Raw genomic sequence first — 25,822 nt, forward strand, 5'->3', positions numbered from 1 at the left:
CGGAATCTCACCACTATATTTATCTATCCTTCTCTCAAAGTATGTCCGTCTCCTTGAGCACAGTTTCCTAGACGGAGTCTGGTAGGAGGGGCAATAATTGGAGGTCATACTATGTAATATAAGACAAGATCATCCTTTTATGTTTCTTGACTGCTATCTGAGTCTAATTCACATGCTGTTACCTTGTGTGCAGCGAGTTTGCTATATAATTATATTATTGCACATTCTGCCTGTATGCCCCTTTTTATGCCATTTCCTGAATTTTCCTATTGTTAAACTAACAGTAGCTGGCATTATGTGAGGTTTTTCCACATAGAAAACAAGTCATTCTCTGTTGAAGGGACAACTGTTGACGTCACGCAGCTGCCCCGAAAATGGTGCCGACCCGCCTCCGCAATCGGCATAGACGCTGCGCGAACACCTCTGTCTGTCAACCAGGCAGAGGCGTTTGCAGCCAATGCGATCCAATTGTATTGGCCGGGCACGCACGCGCAGTATGGGAGCAGTGCTTGCGCATTGGTGCCGGCAAAGGGGAAATTGAAGTCGCATCGAATAACCCCCTTAGTCCTTTACAAATCCAAAGGCGTTGTTGATTCGGGTATAAGTATTACCAATTAGCAACAATAGGTTACAGTGTAAGCTGTATGTGTACACAAATAAAGGTGCAAGTGGATTTCTGAAACAGCGCTGTGTTTTGAATAATAGTTATTTAGCAGCAATGTGAGGTCAGTCTGTACTGTATAAACCTCCAGGGAAGAGTGCAGGGAGATCTTAGAGTCTATGCTATGCTCGACCCTGTGTCACAGATTCCATGCAGCACCTTGACGGTTTGTTCCAATGCAAACAGAGGGAGAGCGTTATATGTAGACCAGTGCTGAGTTCAACCTCCTGCACTCCGTCATAATCATAGTGGTTCAGGGGATTTAGTAGTGTGTTTTTTACCCCTGCTTGTATCCAATATGTCACTGACGGTGTCTCACTGCCTACAAATAAATGCGTTCCCTAGATGATAAAAGTGGTTTTCAGCAATCAGGCACCTTTAGCAACCTTGGAACATGGAGTCCCAGAGCAATGATATCAGTCCTAACATGTTTCTCCTCCAATATACAGCAAAACTTTCCTCAGAGGGTATGAATATGCATATTCGTGTTCACTGTGACTGTGACAGCACTGTCAGAGCAGAGAGTTTTAAATATGCCTCCTTATGTTCACACTCCCCAGTATCAGGACCACGTTCACCTCTCAGCAGCCTTCCTCTTGTCTTCAAACTAGAGATGTGCACTTGAAATTTTTCAGGTTTTGTGTTTTGGTTTTGGGTTCGGTTCCGCGGCCGTGTTTTGGGTTCGACCGCGTTTTGGCAAAACCTTACCGAATTTTTTTTGTTGGATTCGGGTGTGTTTTGGATTCGGGTGTTTTTTTTTAAAAAACACTAAAAAACAGCTTAAATCATAGAATTTGGGGGTCATTTTGATCCCAAAGTATTATTAACCTCAAAAACCATAATTTACACTCATTTTCAGTCTATTCTGAATACCTCACACCTCACAATATTATTTTTAGTCCTAAAATTTGCACCTAGGTCGCTGGATGACTAAGCTCAGCGACCCTAGTGGCCGACACAAACACCGGGCCCATCTAGGAGTGGCACTGCAGTGTCACGCAGGATGTCCCTTCCAAAAAACCCTCCCCAAACAGCACATGACACAAAGAAAAAAAGAGGCGCAATGAGGTAGCTGTGTGAGTAAGATAAGCGACCCTAGTGGCCGACACAAACACCGGGCCCATCTAGGAGTGGCACTGCAGTGTCACGCAGGATGTCCCTTCCAAAAAACCCTCCCCAAACAGCACATGACGCAAAGAAAAAAAGAGGCGCAATGAGGTAGCTGTGTGAGTAAGATAAGCGACCCTAGTGGCCGACACAAACACCGGGCCCATCTAGGAGTGGCACTGCAGTGTCACGCAGGATGTCCCTTCCAAAAAACCCTCCCCAAACAGCACATGACGCAAAGAAAAAAAGAGGCGCAATGAGGTAGCTGTGTGAGTAAGATAAGCGACCCTAGTGGCCGACACAAACACCGGGCCCATCTAGGAGTGGCACTGCAGTGTCACGCAGGATGTCCCTTCCAAAAAACCCTCCCCAAACAGCACATGACGCAAAGAAAAAAAGAGGCGCAATGAGGTAGCTGTGTGAGTAAGATAAGCGACCCTAGTGGCCGACACAAACACCGGGCCCATCTAGGAGTGGCACTGCAGTGTCACGCAGGATGGTCCTTCCAAAAAACCCTCCCCAAACAGCACATGACGCAAAGAAAAAAAGAGGCGCAATGAGGTAGCTGTGTGAGTAAGATAAGCGACCCTAGTGGCCGACACAAACACCGGGCCCATCTAGGAGTGGCACTACAGTGTCACGCAGGATGGCCCTTCCAAAACACCCTCCCCAAACAGCACATGACGCAAAGAAAAAAAGAGGCGCAATGAGGTAGCTGTGTGAGTAAGATAAGCGACCCTAGTGGCCGACACAAACACCGGGCCCATCTAGGAGTGGCACTGCAGTGTCACGCAGGATGGCCCTTCCAAAAAACCCTCCCCAAACCACATGACGCAAAGAAAAAAAGAGGCGCAATGAGGTAGCTGTGTGAGTAAGATAAGCGACCCTAGTGGCCGACACAAACACCGGGCCCATCTAGGAGTGGCACTGCAGTGTCACGCAGGATGGCCCTTCCAAAAAACCCTCCCCAAACAGCACATGACGCAAAGAAAAAAAGAGGCGCAATGAGGTAGCTGTGTGAGTAAGATAAGCGACCCTAGTGGCCGACACAAACACCGGGCCCATCTAGGAGTGGCACTGCAGTGTCACGCAGGATGGCCCTTCCAAAAACTACTCCCCAAACAGCACATGACGCAAAGAAAAATGAAAGAAAAAAGAGGTGCAAGATGGAATTGTCCTTGGGCCCTCCCACCCACCCTTATGTTGTATAAACAGGACATGCACACTTTAACCAACCCATCATTTCAGTGACAGGGTCTGCCACACGACTGTGACTGAAATGACGGGTTGGTTTGGACCCCCACCAAAAAAGAAGCAATTAATCTCTCCTTGCACAAACTGGCTCTACAGAGGCAAGATGTCCACCTCATCATCATCCTCCGATATATCACCGTGTACATCCCCCTCCTCACAGATTATCAATTCGTCCCCACTGGAATCCACCATCTCAGCTCCCTGTGTACTTTGTGGAGGCAATTGCTGCTGGTCAATGTCTCCACGGAGGAATTGATTATAATTCATTTTAATGAACATCATCTTCTCCACATTTTCTGGATGTAACCTCGTACGCCGATTGCTGACAAGGTGAGCGGTGTCACTAAACACTCTTTCGGAGTACACACTTGTGGGAGGGCAACTTAGGTAGAATAAAGCCAGTTTGTGCAAGGGCCTCCAAATTGCCTCTTTTTCCTGCCAGTATAAGTACGGACTGTGTGACGTGCCTACTTGGATGCGGTCACTCATATAATCCTCCACCATTCTTTCAATGTTGAGAGAATCATATGCAGTGACAGTAGACGACATGTCCGTAATCGTTGTCAGGTCCTTCAGTCCGGATCAGATGTCAGCATCAGCAGTCGCTCCAGACTGCCCTGCATCACCGCCAGCGGGTGGGCTCGGAATTCTGAGCCTTTTCCTCGCACCCCCAGTTGCGGGAGAATGTGAAGGAGGAGATGTTGACAGGTCGCGTTCCGCTTGACTTGACAATTTTCTCACCAGCAGGTCTTTCAACCCCAGCAGACTTGTGTCTGCCGGAAAGAGAGATCCAAGGTAGGCTTTAAATCTAGGATCGAGCACGGTGGCCAAAATGTAGTGCTCTGATTTCAACAGATTGACCACCCGTGAATCCTTGTTAAGCGAATTAAGGGCTCCATCCACAAGTCCCACATGCCTAGCGGAATCGCTCCGTGTTAGCTCCTCCTTCAATGTCTCCAGCTTCTTCTGCAAAAGCCTGATGAGGGGAATGACCTGACTCAGGCTGGCAGTGTCTGAACTGACTTCACGTGTGGCAAGTTCAAAGGGCATCAGAACCTTGCACAACGTTGAAATCATTCTCCACTGCGCTTGAGACAGGTGCATTCCACCTCCTATATCGTGCTCAATTGTATAGGCTTGAATGGCCTTTTGCTGCTCCTCCACCCTCTGAAGCATATAGAGGGTTGAATTCCACCTCGTTACCACTTCTTGCTTCAGATGATGGCAGGGCAGGTTCAGTAGTTTTTGGTGGTGCTCCAGTCTTCTGTACGTGGTGCCTGTACGCCGAAAGTGTCCCGCAATTCTTCTGGCCACCGACAGCATCTCTTGCACGCCCCTGTCGTTTTTTAAATAATTCTGCACCACCAAATTCAAGGTATGTGCAAAACATGGGACGTGCTGGAATTTGCCCATATTTAATGCACACACAATATTGCTGGCGTTGTCCGATGCCACAAATCCACAGGAGAGTCCAATTGGGGTAAGCCATTCCGCGATGATCTTCCTCAGTTGCCGTAAGAGGTTTTCAGCTGTGTGCGTATTCTGGAAACCGGTGATACAAAGCGTAGCCTGCCTAGGAAAGAGTTGGCGTTTGCGAGATGCTGCTACTGGTGCCGCCGCTGCTGTTCTTGCGGCGGGAGTCCATACATCTACCCAGTGGGCTGTCACAGTCATATAGTCCTGACCCTGCCCTGCTCCACTTGTCCACATGTCCGTGGTTAAGTGGACATTGGGTACAGCTGCATTTTTTAGGACACTGGTGACTCTTTTTCTGAGGTCTGTGTACATTTTCGGTATCGCCTGCCTAGAGAAATGGAACCTAGATGGTATTTGGTACCGGGGACACAGTACCTCCAACAAGTCTCTAGTTGGCTCTGCAGTAATGATGGATACCGGAACCACGTTTCTCACCACCCAGGATGCCAAGGCCTCAGTTATCCGCTTTGCAGTAGGATGACTGCTGTGATATTTCATCTTCCTCGCAAAGGACTGTTGGACAGTCAATTGCTTGGTGGAAGTAGTAAAAGTGGTCTTACGACTTCCCCTCTGGGATGACCATCGACTCCCAGCAGCAACAACAGCAGCGCCAGCAGCAGTAGGCGTTACACGCAAGGATGCATCGGAGGAATCCCAGGCAGGAGAGGAATCATCAGAATTGCCAGTGACATGGCCTGCAGGACTATTGGCATTCCTGGGGAAGGAGGAAATTGACACTGAGGGAGTTGGTGGGGTGGTTTGCGTGAGCTTGGTTACAAGAGGAAGGTATTTACTGGTCAGTGGACTGCTTCCGCTGTCACCCAAAGTTTTTGAACTTGTCACTGACTTATTATGAATGCGCTGCAGGTGACGTATAAGGGAGGATGTTCCGAGGTGGTTAACGTCCTTACCCCTACTTATTACAGCTTGACAAAGGCAACACACGGCTTGACACCTGTTGTCCGCATTTCTGTTGAAATACTTACACACCGAAGAGCTGATTTTTTTGGTATTTTCACCAGGCATGTCAGTGGCCATATTCCTCCCACGGACAACAGGTGTCTCCCCGGGTGCCTGACTTAAACAAACCACCTCACCATCAGAATCCTCCTGGTCAATTTCCTCCCCAGCGCCTGCAACACCCATATCCTCCTCATCCTGGTGTACTTCAACACTGACATCTTCAATCTGACTATCAGGAACTGGACTGCGGGTGCTCCTTCCAGCACTTGCAGGGGGCGTGCAAATGGTGGAAGGCGCATGCTCTTCACGTCCAGTGTTGGGAAGGTCAGGCATCGCAACCGACACAATTGGAGTCGGACTCTCCTTGTGGATTTGGGATTTCGAAGAACGCACAGTTCTTTGCGGTGCTACTGCTTTTGCCAGCTTGAGTCTTTTCATTTTTCTAGTGAGAGGCTGAGTGCTTCCATCCTCATGTGAAGCTGAACCACTAGCCATGAACATAGGCCAGGGCCTCAGCCGTTCCTTGCCACTCCGTGTGGTAAATGGCATATTGGCAAGTTTACGCTTCTCCGACGACAATTTTATTTTAGGTTTTGGAGTCCTTTTTTTACTGATATTTGGTGTTTTGGATTTGACATGCTCTGTACTATGACATTGGGCATCGGCCTTGGCAGACGACGTTGCTGGCATTTCATCGTCTCGGCCATGACTAGTGGCAGCAGCTTCAGCACGAGGTGGAAGTGGATCTTGATCTTTCCCTAATTTTGGAACCTCAACATTTTTGTTCTCCATATTTTAATAGGCACAACTAAAAGGCACCTCAGGTAAACAATGGAGATGGATGGATACTAGTATACTTATGGATGGACTGCCGAGTGCCGACACAGAGGTAGCTACAGCCGTGGACTACCGTACTGTGTCTGCTGCTAATATAGACTGGATGATAATGATATGAAATCAATATATATATATGTATGTATATATAATATCACTAGTACTGCAGCCGGACAGGTAGATAATATATTTATTAGGTAATGATGACTGATGACGGACCTGCTGGACACTGTCAGCTCAGCAGCACCGCAGACTGCTACAGTAAGCTACTATACTATAGTAGTATGTACAAAGAAGAAAGGAAAAAGAAAAACCACGGGTAGGTGGTATACAATTATGGATGGACTGCCGAGTGCCGACACAGAGGTAGCTACAGCCGTGGACTACCGTACTGTGTCTGCTGCTAATATAGACTGGATGATAATGATATGAAATCAATATATATATGTATGTATATATAATATCACTAGTACTGCAGCCGGACAGGTAGATAATATATTTATTAGGTAATGATGACTGATGACGGACCTGCTGGACACTGTCAGCTCAGCAGCACCGCAGACTGCTACAGTAAGCTACTATACTATAGTAGTATGTACAAAGAAGAAAGAAAAAAAAAAACCACGGGTAGGTGGTATACAATTATGGATGGACTGCCGAGTGCCGACACAGAGGTAGCTACAGCCGTGGACTACCGTACTGTGTCTGCTGCTAATATAGACTGGATGATAATGATATGAAATCAATATATATATGTATGTATATATAATATCACTAGTACTGCAGCCGGACAGGTAGATAATATATTTATTAGGTAATGATGACTGATGACGGACCTGCTGGACACTGTCAGCTCAGCAGCACCGCAGACTGCTACAGTAAGCTACTATACTATAGTAGTATGTACAAAGAAGAAAGAAAAAAAAAACCACGGGTAGGTGGTATACAATTATGGATGGACTGCCGAGTGCCGACACAGAGGTAGCTACAGCCGTGGACTACCGTACTGTGTCTGCTGCTAATATAGACTGGATGATAATGATATGAAATCAATATATATATGTATGTATATATAATATCACTAGTACTGCAGCCGGACAGGTAGATAATATATTTATTAGGTAATGATGACTGATGACGGACCTGCTGGACACTGTCAGCTCAGCAGCACCGCAGACTGCTACAGTAAGCTACTATACTATAGTAGTATGTACAAAGAAGAAAGAAAAAAAAAACCACGGGTAGGTGGTATACAATTATGGATGGACTGCCGAGTGCCGACACAGAGGTAGCTACAGCCGTGGACTAACGTACTGTGTCTGCTGCTAATATAGACTGGATGATAATGATATGAAATCAATATATATATGTATGTATATATAATATCACTAGTACTGCAGCCGGACAGGTAGATAATATATTTATTAGGTAATGATGACTGATGACGGACCTGCTGGACACTGTCAGCTCAGCAGCACCGCAGACTGCTACAGTAAGCTACTATACTATAGTAGTATGTACAAAGAAGAAAGAAAAAAAAAAAAACACGGGTAGGTGGTATACAATTATGGATGGACTGCCGAGTGCCGACACAGAGGTAGCTACAGCCGTGGACTACCGTACTGTGTCTGCTGCTAATATAGACTGGATGATAATGATATGAAATCAATATATATATATATATATGTATGTATATATAATATCACTAGTACTGCAGCCGGACAGGTAGATAATATATTTATTAGGTAATGATGACTGATGACGGACCTGCTGGACACTGTCAGCTCAGCAGCACCGCAGACTGCTACAGTAAGCTACTATACTATAGTAGTATGTACAAAGAAGAAAGAAAAAAAAAAACCACGGGTAGGTGGTATACAATTATGGATGGACTGCCGAGTGCCGACACAGAGGTAGCTACAGCCGTGGACTAACGTACTGTGTCTGCTGCTAATATAGAGTCTAGACTGGATGATAAATTATTGATAATGAGATGAAATCAATATAATATCACTAGTACTGCAGCCGGACAGGTACTATATATATTTATTATGTAATGACTGATGACGGACCTGCTGGACACTGTCAGGTCAGCAGCACCGCAAACTGCTACAGTAAGCTACTATAGTAGTATGTATAAAGAAGAATGAAAAAAAAAAAAAACACGGGTAGGTGGTATACAATATTATATATATATATATATATATATATATTATATACAATTATATATATATATATATATATATATATTAAACTGGTGGTGATTGATTATTAAACTGGTGGTCAGGTCACTCACGTTGCAACTTGCAACTAGTACTCCGAGTCCTAAGCAGACAATCACAAAATATATTATTATACTGGTGGTCAGTGTGATCACAACAATGGCAGTGTGGCACTGACTCTGGCAGCAAAAGTGTGCACTGTACGTTATATGTACTCCTGAGTCCTGCTCTCAGACTCTAACTGCTCCCCACTGTCAGTGTCTCCCCCACAAGTCAGATAATACAATACACTTACAGTCACACTATCTAATCTATATCACTTCAGCAAGTAGTATAGTAGTATAGTAGTACTCCTCCTAATAATGCTCCCCAAAATTACTACTACTGTGTCTCTCTCGTCTCTACTGTGTCTCTCTCTTCTCTAAACGGAGAGGACGCCAGCCACGTCCTCTCCCTATGACTCTCAATGCACGTGTGAAAATGGCGGCGACGCGCGGCTCCTTATATAGAATCCGAGTCTCGCGATAGAATCCGAGCCTTGCGAGAATCCGACAGCGGGATGATGACGTTCGGGCGCGCTCGGGTTAACCGAGCAAGGCGGGAAGATCCGAGTCGCTCGGACCCGTGAAAAAAAACATGAAGTTCGGGCGGGTTCGGATTCAGAGGAACCGAACCCGCTCATCTCTACTTCAAACATGACCTAGAGAAGCAGACTAGTGTCATTCATAACAAATATGCATATTAATGCTAATATGCACAGAATGACAGTTCTGCACAATTATTACCTCTCATTTTGCAATTATTATGATGGTATGTACACTCTTAATTGTTTGATCGCTATCAGAGTTATACTGCTTTTAGATCAAAATGCCGGGTCGCACCTAGGATTTTGTTGACGTCTCAGACTGGCGGCAGGACCCGGCTTATTGCTGGGTTGGTGTTGTCTTTGGTCTCGCGTGCAATCTAGCCAGGGTGGATTCCCGGGTCACTGGACAGTCCACTGACAGATATCCCAGCTTCACGTACTATAACCCGGGATTGTCAGTAGAAGAGGTATATTAATGATGTCTTTGTTGTATTGCATTATTTCTGAATATTTATTATTGTAAACCCATGCAGCAGGGGAAATAATAACACAACATTTAAACATTAGACCTAATGGAGTAAAAAGCAAAGCAGAAACTACCGTTTATAAGAACTAACACATGGACTAACACTTAGAAATCAAAGTCCATTTAAAAGTAAGTAGGCTCAAAAATTAATAAATAAGGGAAGCTAAAAACTGGAGAATAATCTAATTTGTTACTAAAAATGTGACAAGAAAATAGTCCCCTGTTTTATAATTTTCGGCACTAACACAGATTTTGTATTGTCATAACTAATTACTGACATATCGCTGGCAGAGCTGCCTTCACTAATTCTGACTTAATAGGCATATTTTATCCAAATATTTTGGCAAAAATAATCAAGCCGCCATCTGCATGGAAAGACAATCTCAACTAATGTTAGTCTTTGGCGGTATGGAGTTAGTAGTGGGCAGGCGGTAGGAGCAGGCTGGGATTTCACTCTGTTTCAGAGTATCTGGGCTCGGGACAGAACCCCACCCCCCCACTTACCGATGGCGGCCCCGATCTCTGGAGCAGCAGTGATTCTCAGTTGCCTAGCGACACTGTTCCAGAGCGGTAAGGGTTAATTACCTCTTCGCTAGGCCAGTTTCAGAGCAGACACACATGTCTCAGACTTCTGAGGTGCCTGGAAAGCTGCTACTTGGAGAATTACTGAACGAGTCCTTAGTACGCACCAGCTCCATCCTCGTGGCCCCTCTTCCTTATGTCACATATGCATGTGAGGAGGCTCAGCTGTTCAGATTTAGGCAGATCGTTGTAGATTTATCTAGGGATGAGCGGGTTCGGTTTTACTCGGATTTACTCGGTTCTCAAAACAGCATCTTATTGGCTCACGGATGTCACATACAAAGTCTGGATAAAACCAAACTGGCATTAATTCTGGCATTAAATCCGAAATCGCTCTTCTCTAGATTTATCAAAGTTTGGAGAGAGATATAGTGAAACAGAGATAAATTAATAACCAATCAGCTTCCTACTGTCACTTTACAAGATGTGATTGAAAAATAACAGTTTGTAGCTGATTGGTACTTTTTTCCCTGTCACCACTTTATCGTTCTCCAAGCTTTGATAAATCTCCCTCATAATGTCTATTAATGGGGAATGTCCCATGGTTCAAAACTCTCATACCAGGTCGGTTACAGTTATGTCCCATTGAGTGATGTCCCTTCAATGCCACACTTCTAATATGCCATGTTCACTCCCTAATAGATGACCACGCCTTTTTCTTGAGCACCCCTAATCATTTTGAAGAGTTAGCTCCCCTGGCTCCAGTAATACTGGAAATGTTATAAAATCCTTTCCTTGGATTGTAAATAATCACAGTGCCTGGACCAGAGCTCTGTATCTGAAGCCTTGCAGCGTCTATGGAATTAGTTAGCATTTAAAAGGTATGATTCACATGCATATTTTGTACTTTTCCGCTACAAAATTGATTTGCATTTGTATTCCAGCTAGACATTCTGTGTGTTTTCAAAAAACATGTATATTTTACTGGAAACTATTGGTCTTGACAACTGCTGGCAGTAATTAGGAGGAAGGAATGCTGTCTCTGTCCTTCTGTTTGCCTGGAACTAACCGAGCATTCCACTTTACATGGTTCTAAATAAGTCATATAAATAAATGAATTAATTAATGTCATTAACATATTAACATCAAATGGTTTAACACTAATTTTTTAAATGTTTAAACTGTTGCTTTCATTTATAGTACGTGAATATATAAAATCTCTTCCTGCTATGAGAAGGTAGTTCCTTGCATAAATGCAGAGGTATGTGGTAAAAATGTAAACATGTCAACATTCTGAACGTCAGCAAAGACTTAATGTTTACAGTAAACATGATGATATTCTAAATGTCGACGTGGAGATAATGTTGACATGGTCATTATGTCGACATTGTGATTGCTGACAGACACGATGTCAACATGACAGATTTAGGTTTAGGCTGCAGTTAGGGTTAGGGCTATCACAGTAGAAAAATGTTGCCTGTCGGTGTACACAATGCCAACATGAATATATCAAAATTATGACCTTGTCAACATGTCTTATGTCGACAGTCTAAATGATGACTTTCCGATATATATATGTCAATATTCTGGTCCCCAAAATCAGTTCCCAAATTGCTACAAGTGGCAGCAATAAGGGAAATTATTTTGGGGGGCAAATGTGAGAATGTTAATAGTTAGGCCCCTTAATATCATGTATAGGCCTATTGATGATCAGTTAATGACCCATTACACATGCATAATTGGTAGTTTCCGCGTGTTTTACCTAAGGGGCCCATTCATTATTAGGGGCTCATAGGGCCACCTAATATTCAGAAAACTTAAAGTTATCAGAGTTTGCCTGCAAAAACAAACACCATCTTCAGATCCCTACAGGAAGGAGGTCCAGGATTGCGAAGAGGCATCCACATGGATCCTTCCACCGCCTTCTCACTGTATGCCCAGCGCCTGATTGCATGCGTTACCTCACGTCAGAGATAGGCAGAAGCCGGCAATGGTGGTAAGTAACGCTGCTACTGAAGTTAATGATCACGGGACAGCTTGCTTATTGGAACACTGGAGCATTGTTAAATTGCACCAATGAAAAGTATCCCCCATCACTACCCATGGGGAGATGGAAACTTAATCACCTGGGACCATACAGCTCTGCGGTTTTCTTGAAATGAAATCCTAATTTCTACTTCTAATTTTCTGTGTTCTTAGACCTATGGCCTTGCGAGGCACGTGCTCAGGGCCGGACTGCCCATCTAGCACTGCTGGCAAATGCCAGAAGGGCTGATGGGCCACTCCTGTTACACAGAGAGCCGGGAAGGCCACGCGCAGCCTCTCTGGTCTGGCCGTTATCCCGCCTCCCCTCCCGTCTCTATAGAAATGAAGGCGTGCCGCCCATCCCTACATGTGCTGCTGATTTGCACGTGCTATGAAGTGTATACTGTGAGCGGAACCAAAAGGGCCTTTGTGGGAAGCTTTATTTCCCTGAATCCCTTTGGGGGTGGCAATTACCATGTCTGAAGTAACCATAAGTTACTGGCAGTGATTTTCAGGTTGACGTATCTGGAGAGCCAGCCAGCCATGACAATGCCCCATACTTCTTGTTTTTCATAAAGTTTTTCATCAAGTTTTTCCATTTGTGTGCTTTAGAATGTTTCTGTTTGGAAGCTAGTATGTCATATTACATACTTTTGTGAATTCTGCCTAATTTCCCGTATGGGTGGTTATACTGTAGTTACTGTCCGCCTGTGCCCGCGATCTGCAGCTTTCATATCCTAGACATGAAGTTTTCTAGCCTCTCCATGTTTCTAGGTCTCGTGTTCACCAGTTGTTCCCTTTCTTGCCTCAGTTACAATATGTTGGTATCTTGGTGTTGTTTATTTACCTTAGTGGGTTGTTGTTGTTTTTTTTTATCCTATGTCTCCTTTCTTTGTCCTGCGTCCATCCCCCCCACCCCTTTGCCCCCATCTGTACTTGGAGAGTACTCTTAGTTTATGATCTCATGTGAGTTTAACAGGGTTGGAGTTGGCTTAGATATGACTTAATGATTCTGTATACAATACTTAAAAGTTCAAACAGAGATCCCTGCAGGCCCCAGAAAGATTATAGGCAGGTGAGACGTCTCCCGCATGCAGGGTCGGCTTCAGGCCTGCTAGCACCCCGAGTGAGAAAATCCTTTAGGCAAGGAACATTCTTCTGGCTTTTAGTATTACAGGTTGAGTATCCCTTATCCAAAATGCTTGGGACCAGAGGAATTTTGGATATCGGATTTTTCCGTATTATGGAATAATTGCATACCATACCGAGATATCATGGTGATGGGACCTAAGTCTAAGCACAGAATGTATTTATGTTTCATATACACCTTATACACACAGCCGGAAGGTAATTTTAGCCAATATTTTTTGTAACTTTGTGCATTGAACAAAGTGTATCTACATTCACACAATTCATTTATGTTTCATATACACCTTGGCCCTCATTCCGAGTCGTTCGCTCGGTAATTTTCTTCGCATCGCAGCGTTTTTCTGCTTAGTACGCATGCGCAATGTTCGCACTGCGACTGCGCCAAGTAATTTTGCTATGAAGATAGTTTTTTTACTCACGGCTTTTTCTTCGCTCCGGCGATCGTAGTGTGATTGACAGGAAATGGGTGTTACTGGGCGGAAACACGGCGTTTTATGGGCGTGTGGATAAAAACGCTACCGTTTCCGGAAAAAACGCGGGAGTGGCTGGAGAAACGGAGGAGTGTCTGGGCGAACGCTGGGTGTGTTTATGACGTCAAACCAGGAACGACAAGCAGTGAACTGATCGCAGATGCCGAGTAAGTCTGAAGCTACTCTGAAACTGCGAAGTAGTTTGTAATCGCAATATTGCGAATACATCGTTCGCAATTTTAAGAAGCTAAGATTCACTCCCAGTAGGCGGCGGCTTAGCGTGTGTAACTCTGCTAAAATCGCCTTGCGAGCGAACAACTCGGAATGAGGGCCCTTATACACACAGCCTGAAGGTCATTTAATACAATATTTTTAATAACTTTGTGTATTAAACAAAGTTTGTGTACATTGAGCCATCAAAAAACAAAGGTTTCACTATCTCACTCTCACTCAAAAAAGTCCGTATTTCGGAATATTCTGTATTTCGGAATATTTGGATATGGGATACTCAACCTGTATAGCCTTTTTCATTGTATATCACGGACAGCTTTAAATATTATCATCATCATTATCATCATCATCTTTTATTTGTAAGGTTCCACAAGGGTTTTATAGCTCAACACCCAAATAAATGTACACTAATGTAGCATCCAGTGTGACATAAACATTAGACGTCACAGGGGACCTCAGTGACCGTATGAAAACAGCATGTCACAGGTGTTATGTGATGGTTTTGTAGTTCATGGAAAGCCAAGGTGCCTTTTAACATACGTATACAGCATTTCATAGAATTTCATGTAATACTTAAATAACATGCCATCTATTAAAATAACCTCAGTTTACCCCTCCAGTTAAAAATAAAAGGCATCAGCTTCCTTGATTTTTAGCAACCCACATAAATACCATATTTTAAAGCAAGAGTAACTTTTGCGTACTCTTCCCCTCTAAATAAATGGAATGTCTACTTTTGTGACTTTATTTTAACATCACTACATTCAATGGACTCAATTTATTTTATTTTTGTAGTTAGAACCAGTGGTGTCACGAAGAGGTTGTCGCCGCACCAAGTGACACCATCTGCTGTTTTGGTGTCACCCACTTGAATTATGTCACTGACCAGGGCAAGGCTGGGGGCAGCTCCCGGAGCTCTAGGCAAGTCCCCAGCATGATGAAAACAAAAAATATAATCCACCAGGGTGTGTGGCTTTGCAGACAAGGTCACACCCCCTTTAGTGGGAGTGCACACCAATGGCACGCGTGAGAAATCCTGCAATGGGGGTTACAAAGTGAGTGGGTGCACTGGGTGACACCCAGCTTAGTGATGTCACTGATTAGAACCCCTTGTCTTGCTTGTTTACCAGAGCGAATCTAATCGTGTGTACACACGGTGAGATTTTTTCTTACGATTTTGACTATATAGTCAAAATCGTAAGAAAAGTTAGTGCAGATCGCAAGGTGAAAGTCAACTTGCGATCCAGATTTGATGCCGATGCGTGGTACCGCGCGGTCAGCATCGCAAAAATAGATAGACTGTGCAAGCAAATCAATTTTTGACTATCTCTATAGAAGAGATAGTCAAAATTGACACTTAGCCAAAATCGCACATAGTCAGTATCGCAAGCACTCTCATTATGGGGGTAATTCCAAGTTGATCGCAGCAGGAATTTAGTTAGCAATTGGGCAAAACCATGTGGACTGCAGGGGAGGCAGATTTAACATGTGCAGAGAGAGTTAGATTTGGGTGGGTTATTTTATTTCTGTGCAGGGTAAATACTGGCTGCTTTATTTTTACACTGCAAATTAGATTGCAGATTGAACACACCCCACCCAAATCTAACTCTCTCTGCACATGTTAAATCTGCCTCCCCTGCAGTGCACATGGTTTTGCCCAATTGCTAACTAAATTCCTGCTGCGATCAACTTGGAATTACCCCCTATGTGCTTGCGATACTGACTATGTCCCGATCTAGCCCCTGTCGCATAGTGAGAATCGGGCATAGCCCGAATCTCACCGTGTGTATGGGCTATAACAGTGACAGCTACCAGGGCTTCTCATATATAGAGCAGCACACAATGGGTCTTCACTGAAAATTCTGAAGTTCTATCACTTAAATTATATATATTATTTTCCTGGTATCTAGCAGTCATATTGATCTGATGGCTCTCACAATATCCGTCATGGTCTGGTGATACCTTCCTCAGTCCTGGCATCAACAGTATATAGATCGACAATATGCTGCCTACTGTATATGGAAAAACATTGGTGGGAATGAGGATTGGATGGAATGCTGGACCCCAGGGTAGTAATATTGTGTTTAGTGTATATCAAATGGAATTCCTCTTTTGGGTCCACTGTAGTTAAGGGGTTTAAAGTAGTGAAAGTCATGTTAGACGTTGATGTGCTATGGCATGAAACTGAAACCTGTTACTCTGCAAAGTATAGATGACCTAAAACAGTCACAAGTTCTAGTTAGAGATGGACTGGAACCGTCCCTCCAGTAGAGATATTTATAATACTAATAATAATAATAATTTTATTTGTATAGCGCTCATTCTCCAACAGGACTCAAGGAGCTTTACAGACATCAAAAACAATGTACATAATACAGAAGATTTAAGTAATATGCACAGTAAGCAAGCATAATGCAGGATTGATGTAGGCATATTGTGTAATAGCTTATACGGGTTGTGTATTCCACCCTCACAAGGTACCAGGTGAGGCAGCCATCTTAGGCACACTGCGTAGGAATACCCTAGGTGGAATAGGTTACCCCAAAAGAGATGACACGAGATGGGTGATTGCGGCATTCTAATGTTCAGAGTAGGGTCCCAACAAAACTGTCAAGTCCATGTATTTTTCATCCCATCCACAAGCGTACCAGATGAGGCAGTCATGTTTGGCATAATACATAGGTTACACTGTGGAAGGTGAGCCATACAAGGGCCAATGCATATATGGGAAAATTTACACTTGTGTAGTAGCATGATATACCCTGTACAGAAAGATCCACGTGAAGTACATCCTGTCTGCAGAGGAACCAACCAAGGCAACCGTCTGGGGTACACTGCGAAGGTTGCTGCTGGCAGGGTGTGCAATCAGTGGAGGTACACTTTACAGGAATAGTATACAGTAAGGCTGAAGTACACTGTAAGTAGACAAAAATAGAATAAAAAAAGCACGTGGTAAGAACACATTTGAAGGTAACCAACACAAGGAGAAAAACTGGGCTAACATTATTTTGATAAAAATGCCCTGGTCTCCTGGAGCAGTACAGGTGGGTATGAGAATGTGGGGAGCACACTAATGTCCGATGGAAATTTCCCTGCTGAGCCTGATCCCGGTGTTCTTCCCCCCTCAACTCCCTGCTCAGCTTGAGGGGGAGGCCTGGGGGCAGTCCTGATGTTCTCAGCCAGAGGAGTAGTAGGTCTAGACCTGGTGTTCTCATAGCAGAGGTGAGGAGAGGTCACATAATGCTCCTTTGCTGCAGTGTTTGTGAAAGTTGTTTGAGATTTTAGAGATTTATGGGAAGTACAGATATGTACAAAAAAAACCTTCATCTTAAATCACCTAATTTCGGTGATAGGTTCAGTGGTTCCCACCATTTCCTTTTTATCTGATTGTGGGTGTCTGAGCAACGTCAAACTTTTCTTTAGAAATTATTTTTGTTTTTTACAAAAAAAAGAAAGAAAGTACAGTATAAAGGCAGGTACATAAACAATAGGCGATTCACTGAACTGAAGTAAGGATAGGCAATCAGGCTCTACAGATAAAGATGTATTTTTGCGAGGTCTTAAAGTCTATCCAGCTGAACCAGATCGTAGTAAATTTGCATGTCTATAAGCAGTGGAAAGGGTAATATCATAAATGGACATGTAAAAGTCCATTCTTTGACACCATTCTACAACAGTTGAAAGAGAGTGGCAGTACCAATGGACAGGAATTATAGCTCTTGCTGCGTTATTAATATGCTTAAGCAGAGATTGTTTTTATAAGTGGCCACCGGGATAGTGGAGTAGGAGAGAAGCCAAAACTCTGGACCAGTGGGTACTGAGCGTTCAACCAGTTAACGTCAAAATTAATACAGTATGTTACAGTTCTACACAAGTGATGTTACTATATGTATAAACTCATGACAATCATTTTAAAGTCATCGCTAATTATCAGTGATTTGGTATACATCAGTGAATTGTCATTTCGTGATCATTATGAAAACTTGAGCCTTAGACAGAATGATGCACACCCTACTGTGAATTATTAAAACTCCCTTTGGGTTTCTGTAACCTGTATAAAAGCAATTAGCCTTCAAACTTGTGCTTTTAAATGATCATATAATTCCTTTAAGACTTCTTGTATACCTGTAATTTACATTAAGGAATGCATTATCGCTCATATATTTTGCATGACAGGTGATCCTTCTACTTCCCAGAAGTTGTGAGATATAGGGGGTAATTCAGAGTTGATCGCAGCAGCAAATTTGTTAGCACTTGGGCAAAACCATGTGTACTGCAGGGGGAGGCAGATATAACGTGCAGAGAGAGTAGATTTGGGTGGGGTTTGTTCAAACTGAAATCTAAATTGCAGTGTAAAAATGGGTATGGGTCATTGGATAGACACAACTTAGGTTGACAGTCATTAGGTCGACAGGGACAATAGGACGACATGGTCATTAGGTCGACATGTACTAGGTCGACAGGTCAAAAGGTCGACATGAGGTTTTTTTACTGTTTTTGTTGTCGTTTTCTCCGTAAAGTGACGGGGAACCCAAACTGGTGCACTGTGTCCCCTCGCATGGCTCGCTTCGCTTGCCATGCTTCGGGCAAGGTGCCTCGCTCCGCTACCGCTTCGCACGGCACAGATTACCGTTCCAATCGTAGTCCACGTGGATGGTTAAGTATGAAAAAATCCCAAAAAATAAAAACATTTTTAAAAACTCATGTAGACCTTTTGACCTGTCGATCTAGTGCATGTCGACCTAACGGCCATGTCGACCTAATGCATGTTGACCTAATGGCATTGTCGACCTTCCGTAGTCGACCTAATGAGTGTCGACCTAACGACCGTAACCCTTAAAAATAAAGCAGCCAGTATTTACCCTGCACGGAAACAATATAACCCACCCAAATCTAACTCTCTCTGCACGTTATATCTGCCCCACCTGCAGTGCACATGGTTTTGCCCAATTGCTAACAAATTTGCTGCTTCGATCAACTCTGGATTACCACCATAGTTAGGAGTGATGTGCTGTGTTGTATATTTGCTCCATTTGTTGTTTATAAAGAACATTTATACTTTTATTCCTGGGTATGAACCATTCTAACAGCTGTTCTTGTTTTCTTTTGTAGGTAAGTAGCTGATGAGGGATATGAAGATTTAATTTATATGACCACCATGCTGCAAAAGGTACTTGCATACAGAAATTGGGAGATGATTACATACTATCCTAGGTGATGTGTAGTAATCGAAAGCAAGCAATTATTTTGTATATTTGATCATTCTAATACGTTTAACAATAGTATTTCCATCTGTTTTAATAAATCACTATTGTAAATGAAATTGGGATTTAAACAGTTTTAAAGAAAAACGTCTGATAATTATGTCTAAAGCCTTCCAAAAGTAATGTTGGTATTGCAGAACCAAATATAATTGCTTACATTAATTACTTGATTAGGACATATTTTACATAATATTTTATCACATGTAGGGTGGGATATACTATGCATAGCATTTTGGATGCGATACATCCCGCTGCTTATAGGGCGGCGGTAATAATGCCGTTATGTACCTAGAGTTGCAATTGAAATTGCAAAGGACAGCTCTTCCGAAAAAGAGCTATCCTTTGTGATGATAGGACTTACTGGTTTATGATCCCGGACTCCTTGTGCGTATGTGCCGTATGACACGCCACAGGGAACATTCGGAAGAATACTATTCGATCACTCTCAATTAGGAATGAGAGAATAAGTCAATAGGTTTCTATTAGGCAATGCCAACGATAGACAAGCAAAATACATATTTAAAAAACTCTTGAAAAGAAATATTGTAGAACCTTTGCATCACTTCCCCCTTCTATACTGCAAAAATTATTTGTTTGCTGAAATTTACTGTATTGTACTTCTGATATCGCAGTTGTACTATTCAAATGACTGTATTCCCTCTTATGCATATGTATTCACTGACTGTATGTTTATATGATGCAATGGCTTCAATAAAAAAAATGCTCTTGAAAATGCTTATAAATTTTTGATGCCACCTGGAAGCGCGGTAGCGCACTATGGGCCTGCTTCAGAGAAGTACGCAAAGCTGATGTTCCACGGAACTCAGTGGCGCAACCAGGGGGGGTTTCCGAGTACCCAGAAACCCCCTCCACTAAAAAAAAAAAAAATTTTTTTTTTTTTTTTTAGCTGCATGAGTATTATTAATGACTGTCTAGCGTCCTCTGCAGCCTGCTGTCTTCCTGGTGGCACTTGCAAGTGCAATAAAAGTTTACTTTATTTTAATTATAGTACATATATATCCATGTGCCTACATATATACACATGTATATACATACATACATACATACATACATACATACATACATATAAACACACACACACACACACACACACACATGATATATATATATATATATATATATACATGTGTATATATATGTGTACTGTATGTGTGTGTATATATATATGTATGCATGTTTAATATGCTATGTATATGTGTATATGGGTTCACTACGGTCTCCCGGCGGCCGGCCTCCCGGCGACCAGCATACCGGCGCCGGGAGGCCGGCCGCCGGCTTACCAACAGTGTGGCGAGCGCAAATGAGCCCCTTGCGGGCTCGCTGCGCTCGCCACGCTACGCGCGCCACACTATTCTATTCTCCCTCCAGGGGGGTCGTGGACCCCCACGAGGGAGAATAAGTGTCGGTATGCCGGCGGTCAGGCTACCGGCGCCGGTATGCTGGTCGCCGGGAGCCCGACCGCCGGCATACTGAAGACCACCCGTGTATATGTATGTGTGTGTGTATGTGTATATATATATATATATATATATATATATATATGTGTGTGTAGATATATGTGTATATATATATATATATACACACACACACACACACACACTAGTTTTACGGACCCAGCATATACTGGGTCACCTCAGTCCCCACCCCCGTGATTGGCTCCGCCCAGTTCTGGAAACCCCCCCATGCAAATCCTGCGTTTGCCACTGGAACTGAGCGATTGTCGGCAGACTGCACATGTGCTGAGTTCGCATTGAGCATGCATCAGGGTGCCACTGCGAACCCGCACACAGTGAGGATTATATTGTAAAGTGATTGACAGGAAGTGACCGTTTGGGGGTGTTAACATGGTGTAAGCGGGGAGTGGCTGTAAACACGCATGGCCATTTTCAGAGCCTGTATCTGGCATCAGCTGTTTTCCCTAATGTACAAAAACAGGGCGCCTGCGTGACTACTGCCAGGTCCAGTCTGCTTAGACATACAGATGTGCCCTCACACGTCTTTGCTCAAAAGAGCATTATGGCATGGCGTTTCTGCGATCGGGGGAACGCGCACCAACACAATTCCTTTATCTGCTACTAATTGTGAGTGCGTGCACGCACCCACGAACGCCATCACGCAAACTAACATATAACAAAGGGCAGCGGGAGCTTATCAACACATACTGTACATTCTTGCTGAGTCCCCCTCCCTGTCTATGGCAGCAGGAATGTCCTCTTCCCGTACCTGTGACCGCATTGCAACTGTATGCATGTAATCGCAAGAGTGTACACACGCACGCTCCCGCAAACGCTGCGCTATGCCGGGATTCTTTGCCTGCAATGCAAACGTATCGCAGGCAAAGATGTATGAGGACACATCTGCAGGTATATACCCTTATGCCCAATCTTCCTTGATTATACATATAGGCTCTGTATCTGTACGCAAATGCAAATGAGTTGCGGTAGCTCCGGTGGACGTCTCTTTTTATTTCTTGGCAGCAGTTTCATTTGCTTATATCAGTAGTTGTGTTGCAGAGAAAATCTCACTTGCAGCTGTATTTCCGTACATCTCTGAATCAGGCCCTATGTCCCTGCTATGTTGAATTTATTTATAAAAATGGACACTGCTGTATTTTTGTGGTTTACATGTGGAGAGATAGCAATTGCAAACAATATGTATTGCTAGAAACCTTATTATGCGAAAACACGTAATATTTCTGATCCACCCACATCTGTGTTAAGGGTATTAATCGATAAAGTTTGCCTACTTTTGAACCAAACACAAATACAAATGCTTACATCAGGAGATAGTTGTGATTTATAAGCTGCAATGTCAGGTTATTTAGTTGAAATGAGGAGGGTTTTTGGGGGGAATTATTTTAAAATAGAGTCAAACATTGGACATGTACTGTATAAATTCACCAAATAGTTTTTGCTAATGTTTGTGGATAATTTACATTGAAGTTAAGTAATGACGAAGGGGTAATTCCGAGTTGATCGCAGCAGGAATTTTGTTAGCAGTTGGGCAAAACCATGGCCCTCATTCCGAGTTGTTCGCTCGCAAGGCGATTTTAGCAGAGTTACACACGCTAAGCCGCCGCCTACTGGGAGTGAATCTTAGCTTCTTAAAATTGCGAACGATGTATTCGCAATATTGCGATTACAAACTACTTAGCAGTTTCAGAGTAGCTTCAGACTTACTCGGCATCTGCGATCAGTTCACTGCTTGTCGTTCCTGGTTTGACGTCATAAACACACCCAGCGTTCGCCCAGACACTCCTCCGTTTCTCCAGCCACTCGCGCGTTTTTTCCGGAAACGGTAGCGTTTTTATCCACACGCCCATAAAACGCAGTGTTTCCGCCCAGTAACACCCATTTCCTGTCAATCACACTACGATCGCCGGAGCGAAGAAAAAGCCGTGAGTAAAAAAACTATCTTCATAGCAAAATTACTTGGCGCAGTCGCAGTGCGAACATTGCGCATGCGTACTAAGCAGAAAAACGCTGCGATGCGAAGAAAATTACCGTGCGAACGACTCGGAATGAGGGCCCATGTGCACTGCAGGGGAGGCAGATATAACATGTGCAGAGAGAGTTAGATTTGGGTGGGGTGTGTTCAATCTGCAATCTAAATTGCAGTGTAAAAATAATGCAGCCAGTATTTACCCTGCACAGAAACATGGTTTTGCCCAACTGCTAACAAAATTCCTGCTGCGATCAACTCAGGATCACCCCCGTAGTTATGTATTTGAAACTTTCAAAGCAACAGGCCAGATTATTAAGATATAGGTTGTTCCAATAGACTTTGCTTGCTAAATACACAAGGATATTTGTGTTTAGAGAATTACCTGAAAACCTGGCTGTTACTATGAATTACAAGGTTCTCTTTGCATCTGCAAAGATGGAAATGGATTAATGGGCGAACAAAGGTTTCAGCAGAACCCTCCCTGAAGAATGGAGATTATTCATCGACTCTAAACTGTGTTTAAAAGCCCCACTGTTACATAATGGGAACCAGTGCCGTAACTAGGCATTTTAGTGCTGTGTGCAAGAAACGGCATTGGCGCCCCCCCATGCAAGAAAGGGGCAGTGCGCGCCATAGGCGTGCGAAAAATATATAGGGCGTGGCTTCATGGGGAAAGGGCATGGCTACAAAATAATACCAGTTCATACTACGGTGCACAGTAGTCTCCATTATTCGAATTACGTTGCACAGTGGCGCTACTACACCATGTAGAGCCCCTTTTACACATTACAGCAGACAGTCCCCCTTTTTACACATTACGGCAGACAGTGTCCCCTTTTTTTACACATTACGGCAGACAGCATCCCCCTTTTTACACATTGCTGCAGGCACAGTCCCCCTTTTTACACATAGCGGCAGCTAAACCCCCTTTTTACACATTTCGGCAGGCTCAGTCCCCCTTTTTATACATAACGGCAACCAGTTCCCCTTTTTACACATTGCGGCAGGCACAGTCCCCCTTTTTACACATAGCGGCAGCCAGTCCCCCTTTTTACACACAACGGCAGCCAGTCCCCCTTTTTACACATTGCGGCAGGCACAGTCCTCCTTTTTACACATAGCGGCAGCTAGTCCCCCTTTTTACACATTGCGGCAGGCACAGTCCCCCTTTTTACACATAGCGGCAGCCAGTCCCCCTTTTTACACACAACGGCAGCCAGTCCCCCTTTTTACACATTGCGGCAGGCACAGTCCCCCTTTTTACACATAGCGGCAGCCAGTCCCCCTTTTTACACATAACGGCAGACGAGAGAGAGACAGAGACAGACAGAGAGAGACAGAGACAGAGAGATATACTTACCATCTCTCCCGCTGGCAGTCAGGCTCCTTGTGCAGCGCCGGAGGCAGTGGAGAAGGAGGAGGAGGGAGGGAGACTGAATCCGCAGCAGCGCTATGTCATTGGTAGTAAGCGCCGCTGCAGCTGTCCCCTCTCCTTCCGTATTGGCTGCCCGGCGCTGCTGTGGATGCTGGGATGAAGGAACCATGCAGTTGTCGAAATGGACCCGACAACCCCTATTCAAAAGAGCGGCCAAATCCGACTGTCGGATTTGGCCGCTCCCGTGTCGTGCTGCTGCTGCTGTCAGCGCTGCGGGTGCGCTGACAGCAGCGGCACAGGGAGCTGTCAGCGGCGCCAGGGGTAGAGGGGAGCGGTCAGCGGCACCGGGGGTGAGGGGGGAGCGGTCTCCGGTGCCGGAGATGAGGGGGAAGCGGGATGCGGCGCCGGAGGTGAGGTGATGTCTGCGGTGCTGGGGGAGGGAGAGGAGCGGAGGAGACGGAGCGGACGGCGGAGGATAGGAGGAGATGGGGGAGCAGCGGCTGCAGCAGTGGAGGCTCACGGCAACGTCCACCCGGCTCCAGCAAGCGGGACGTCGCTTGCTGGAGCCGGGTGGACGCTGTCGCTGGGTCCCTGCTCTACCCGCTGCTCCCCCGTCTCCTTCTCTCAGATCACATATCTCAATCCGACTTTTTTTAATGTCGGATTAAGATTGTCGGAAACGGGGCTAAAACCTGTCGGGTTTGGCCCCGTTTCCGACAATGCATGCTGATCGGCGGCTGAAGCCGCCGATCAGCGTGCATTCTGACAGCATTCCGACAGCATTCCGACAAGTTGGGTTTCCCGACTTGTCAGAAAAAACAGGGCCATAATGAATAGGTCGGAACCCCTTCTGACCTAAAACTGTCGGAAGCTGCCGTCTTTCCGACAAGACGGCAGCTTCCGACAGTTATTGAAAATACTCTTAGTAAACTAAGGGGTCTACTTACTAAGCCTTGATGGAGATAAAGTGGACGGAGATAATGTACCAGCCAGTCACCTCCTAACTGTCATTTTTCAAATTTAGCCTGTGACATGGCTGTTAGACGCTGATTGGCTGGTACTCTATCTCCATCCAAGGCATAGTAAATAGACCCCTAGAAATCCTACAACGTCAAATGAGGCGGCACCTGTTTTTATTTGACCCATGATGGGGGAGATTTGGGTATTAGTGTAGGGTGTGATTTTCCTGGTGATTTTATAAAAAGAGTATGCCTCTGAATTAATGGAATCCAGGAAGGGGGGGGGGGTATTGTTTTGAGATTACTCACTGATATCTGTAATCTGTGCCCTCCTCCACTACAAAAAACAGGGAGGAGGACGAGGAGAAGTAAAAAGAAGAGGAAGAAACCAAGACAACTGGGGAACATCACTTCCACAGAGACAATCCCCGAGGTTCAGGAAATAATTCCCTACAGTGCTTGCGACTCTCTCCAAGTCATAAATTTGACTTATAGAATTTTAACTGAAGATCATAAGTCTGTCCTGAGCAAAGGACTCTCCTTCTCCCCTGTATCTAGAATGAATAGATTCAAATGGGAAAAGGATCTTAATCTGTTCTGTAGAAAGCTGTTATTAATAAAGTTTCATGAACAGAGAAAAAATTCAGACCGTGAGAGTTTACCTCTGGTCTTAGGAGACGAAGAGATATGTGAATGGACTGATTTGGAATTGAGGGCATTGTCAGATCTAGAA

General features: G+C 44.3%; 1 protein-coding gene across 6 annotated transcripts in view; it reads left to right on the forward strand.

The window, feature by feature from the left end:
* ANK2 (ankyrin 2) overlaps positions 1-25,822 on the forward strand; it is a 939,290-nt gene that overhangs the window by 208,970 nt on the left and 704,498 nt on the right. For 5 of the 6 annotated variants that reach the window (XM_063920161.1, XM_063920164.1, XM_063920163.1 and 2 more), the window contains one exon: positions 19,139-19,196. The exons of the other annotated variant lie outside the window; for it this stretch is intronic. In XM_063920161.1, the coding sequence (XP_063776231.1) occupies positions 19,176-19,196 (21 nt within the window). In that variant the 5' untranslated portion in view covers positions 19,139-19,175. The remainder of the gene's footprint in view (positions 1-19,138; positions 19,197-25,822) is intronic. 6 annotated transcript variants of the gene reach the window in all.

Source organism: Pseudophryne corroboree, chromosome 1 (genome assembly GCF_028390025.1).
Source record: "Pseudophryne corroboree isolate aPseCor3 chromosome 1, aPseCor3.hap2, whole genome shotgun sequence".
NCBI lineage: Eukaryota > Metazoa > Chordata > Amphibia > Anura > Myobatrachidae > Pseudophryne > Pseudophryne corroboree.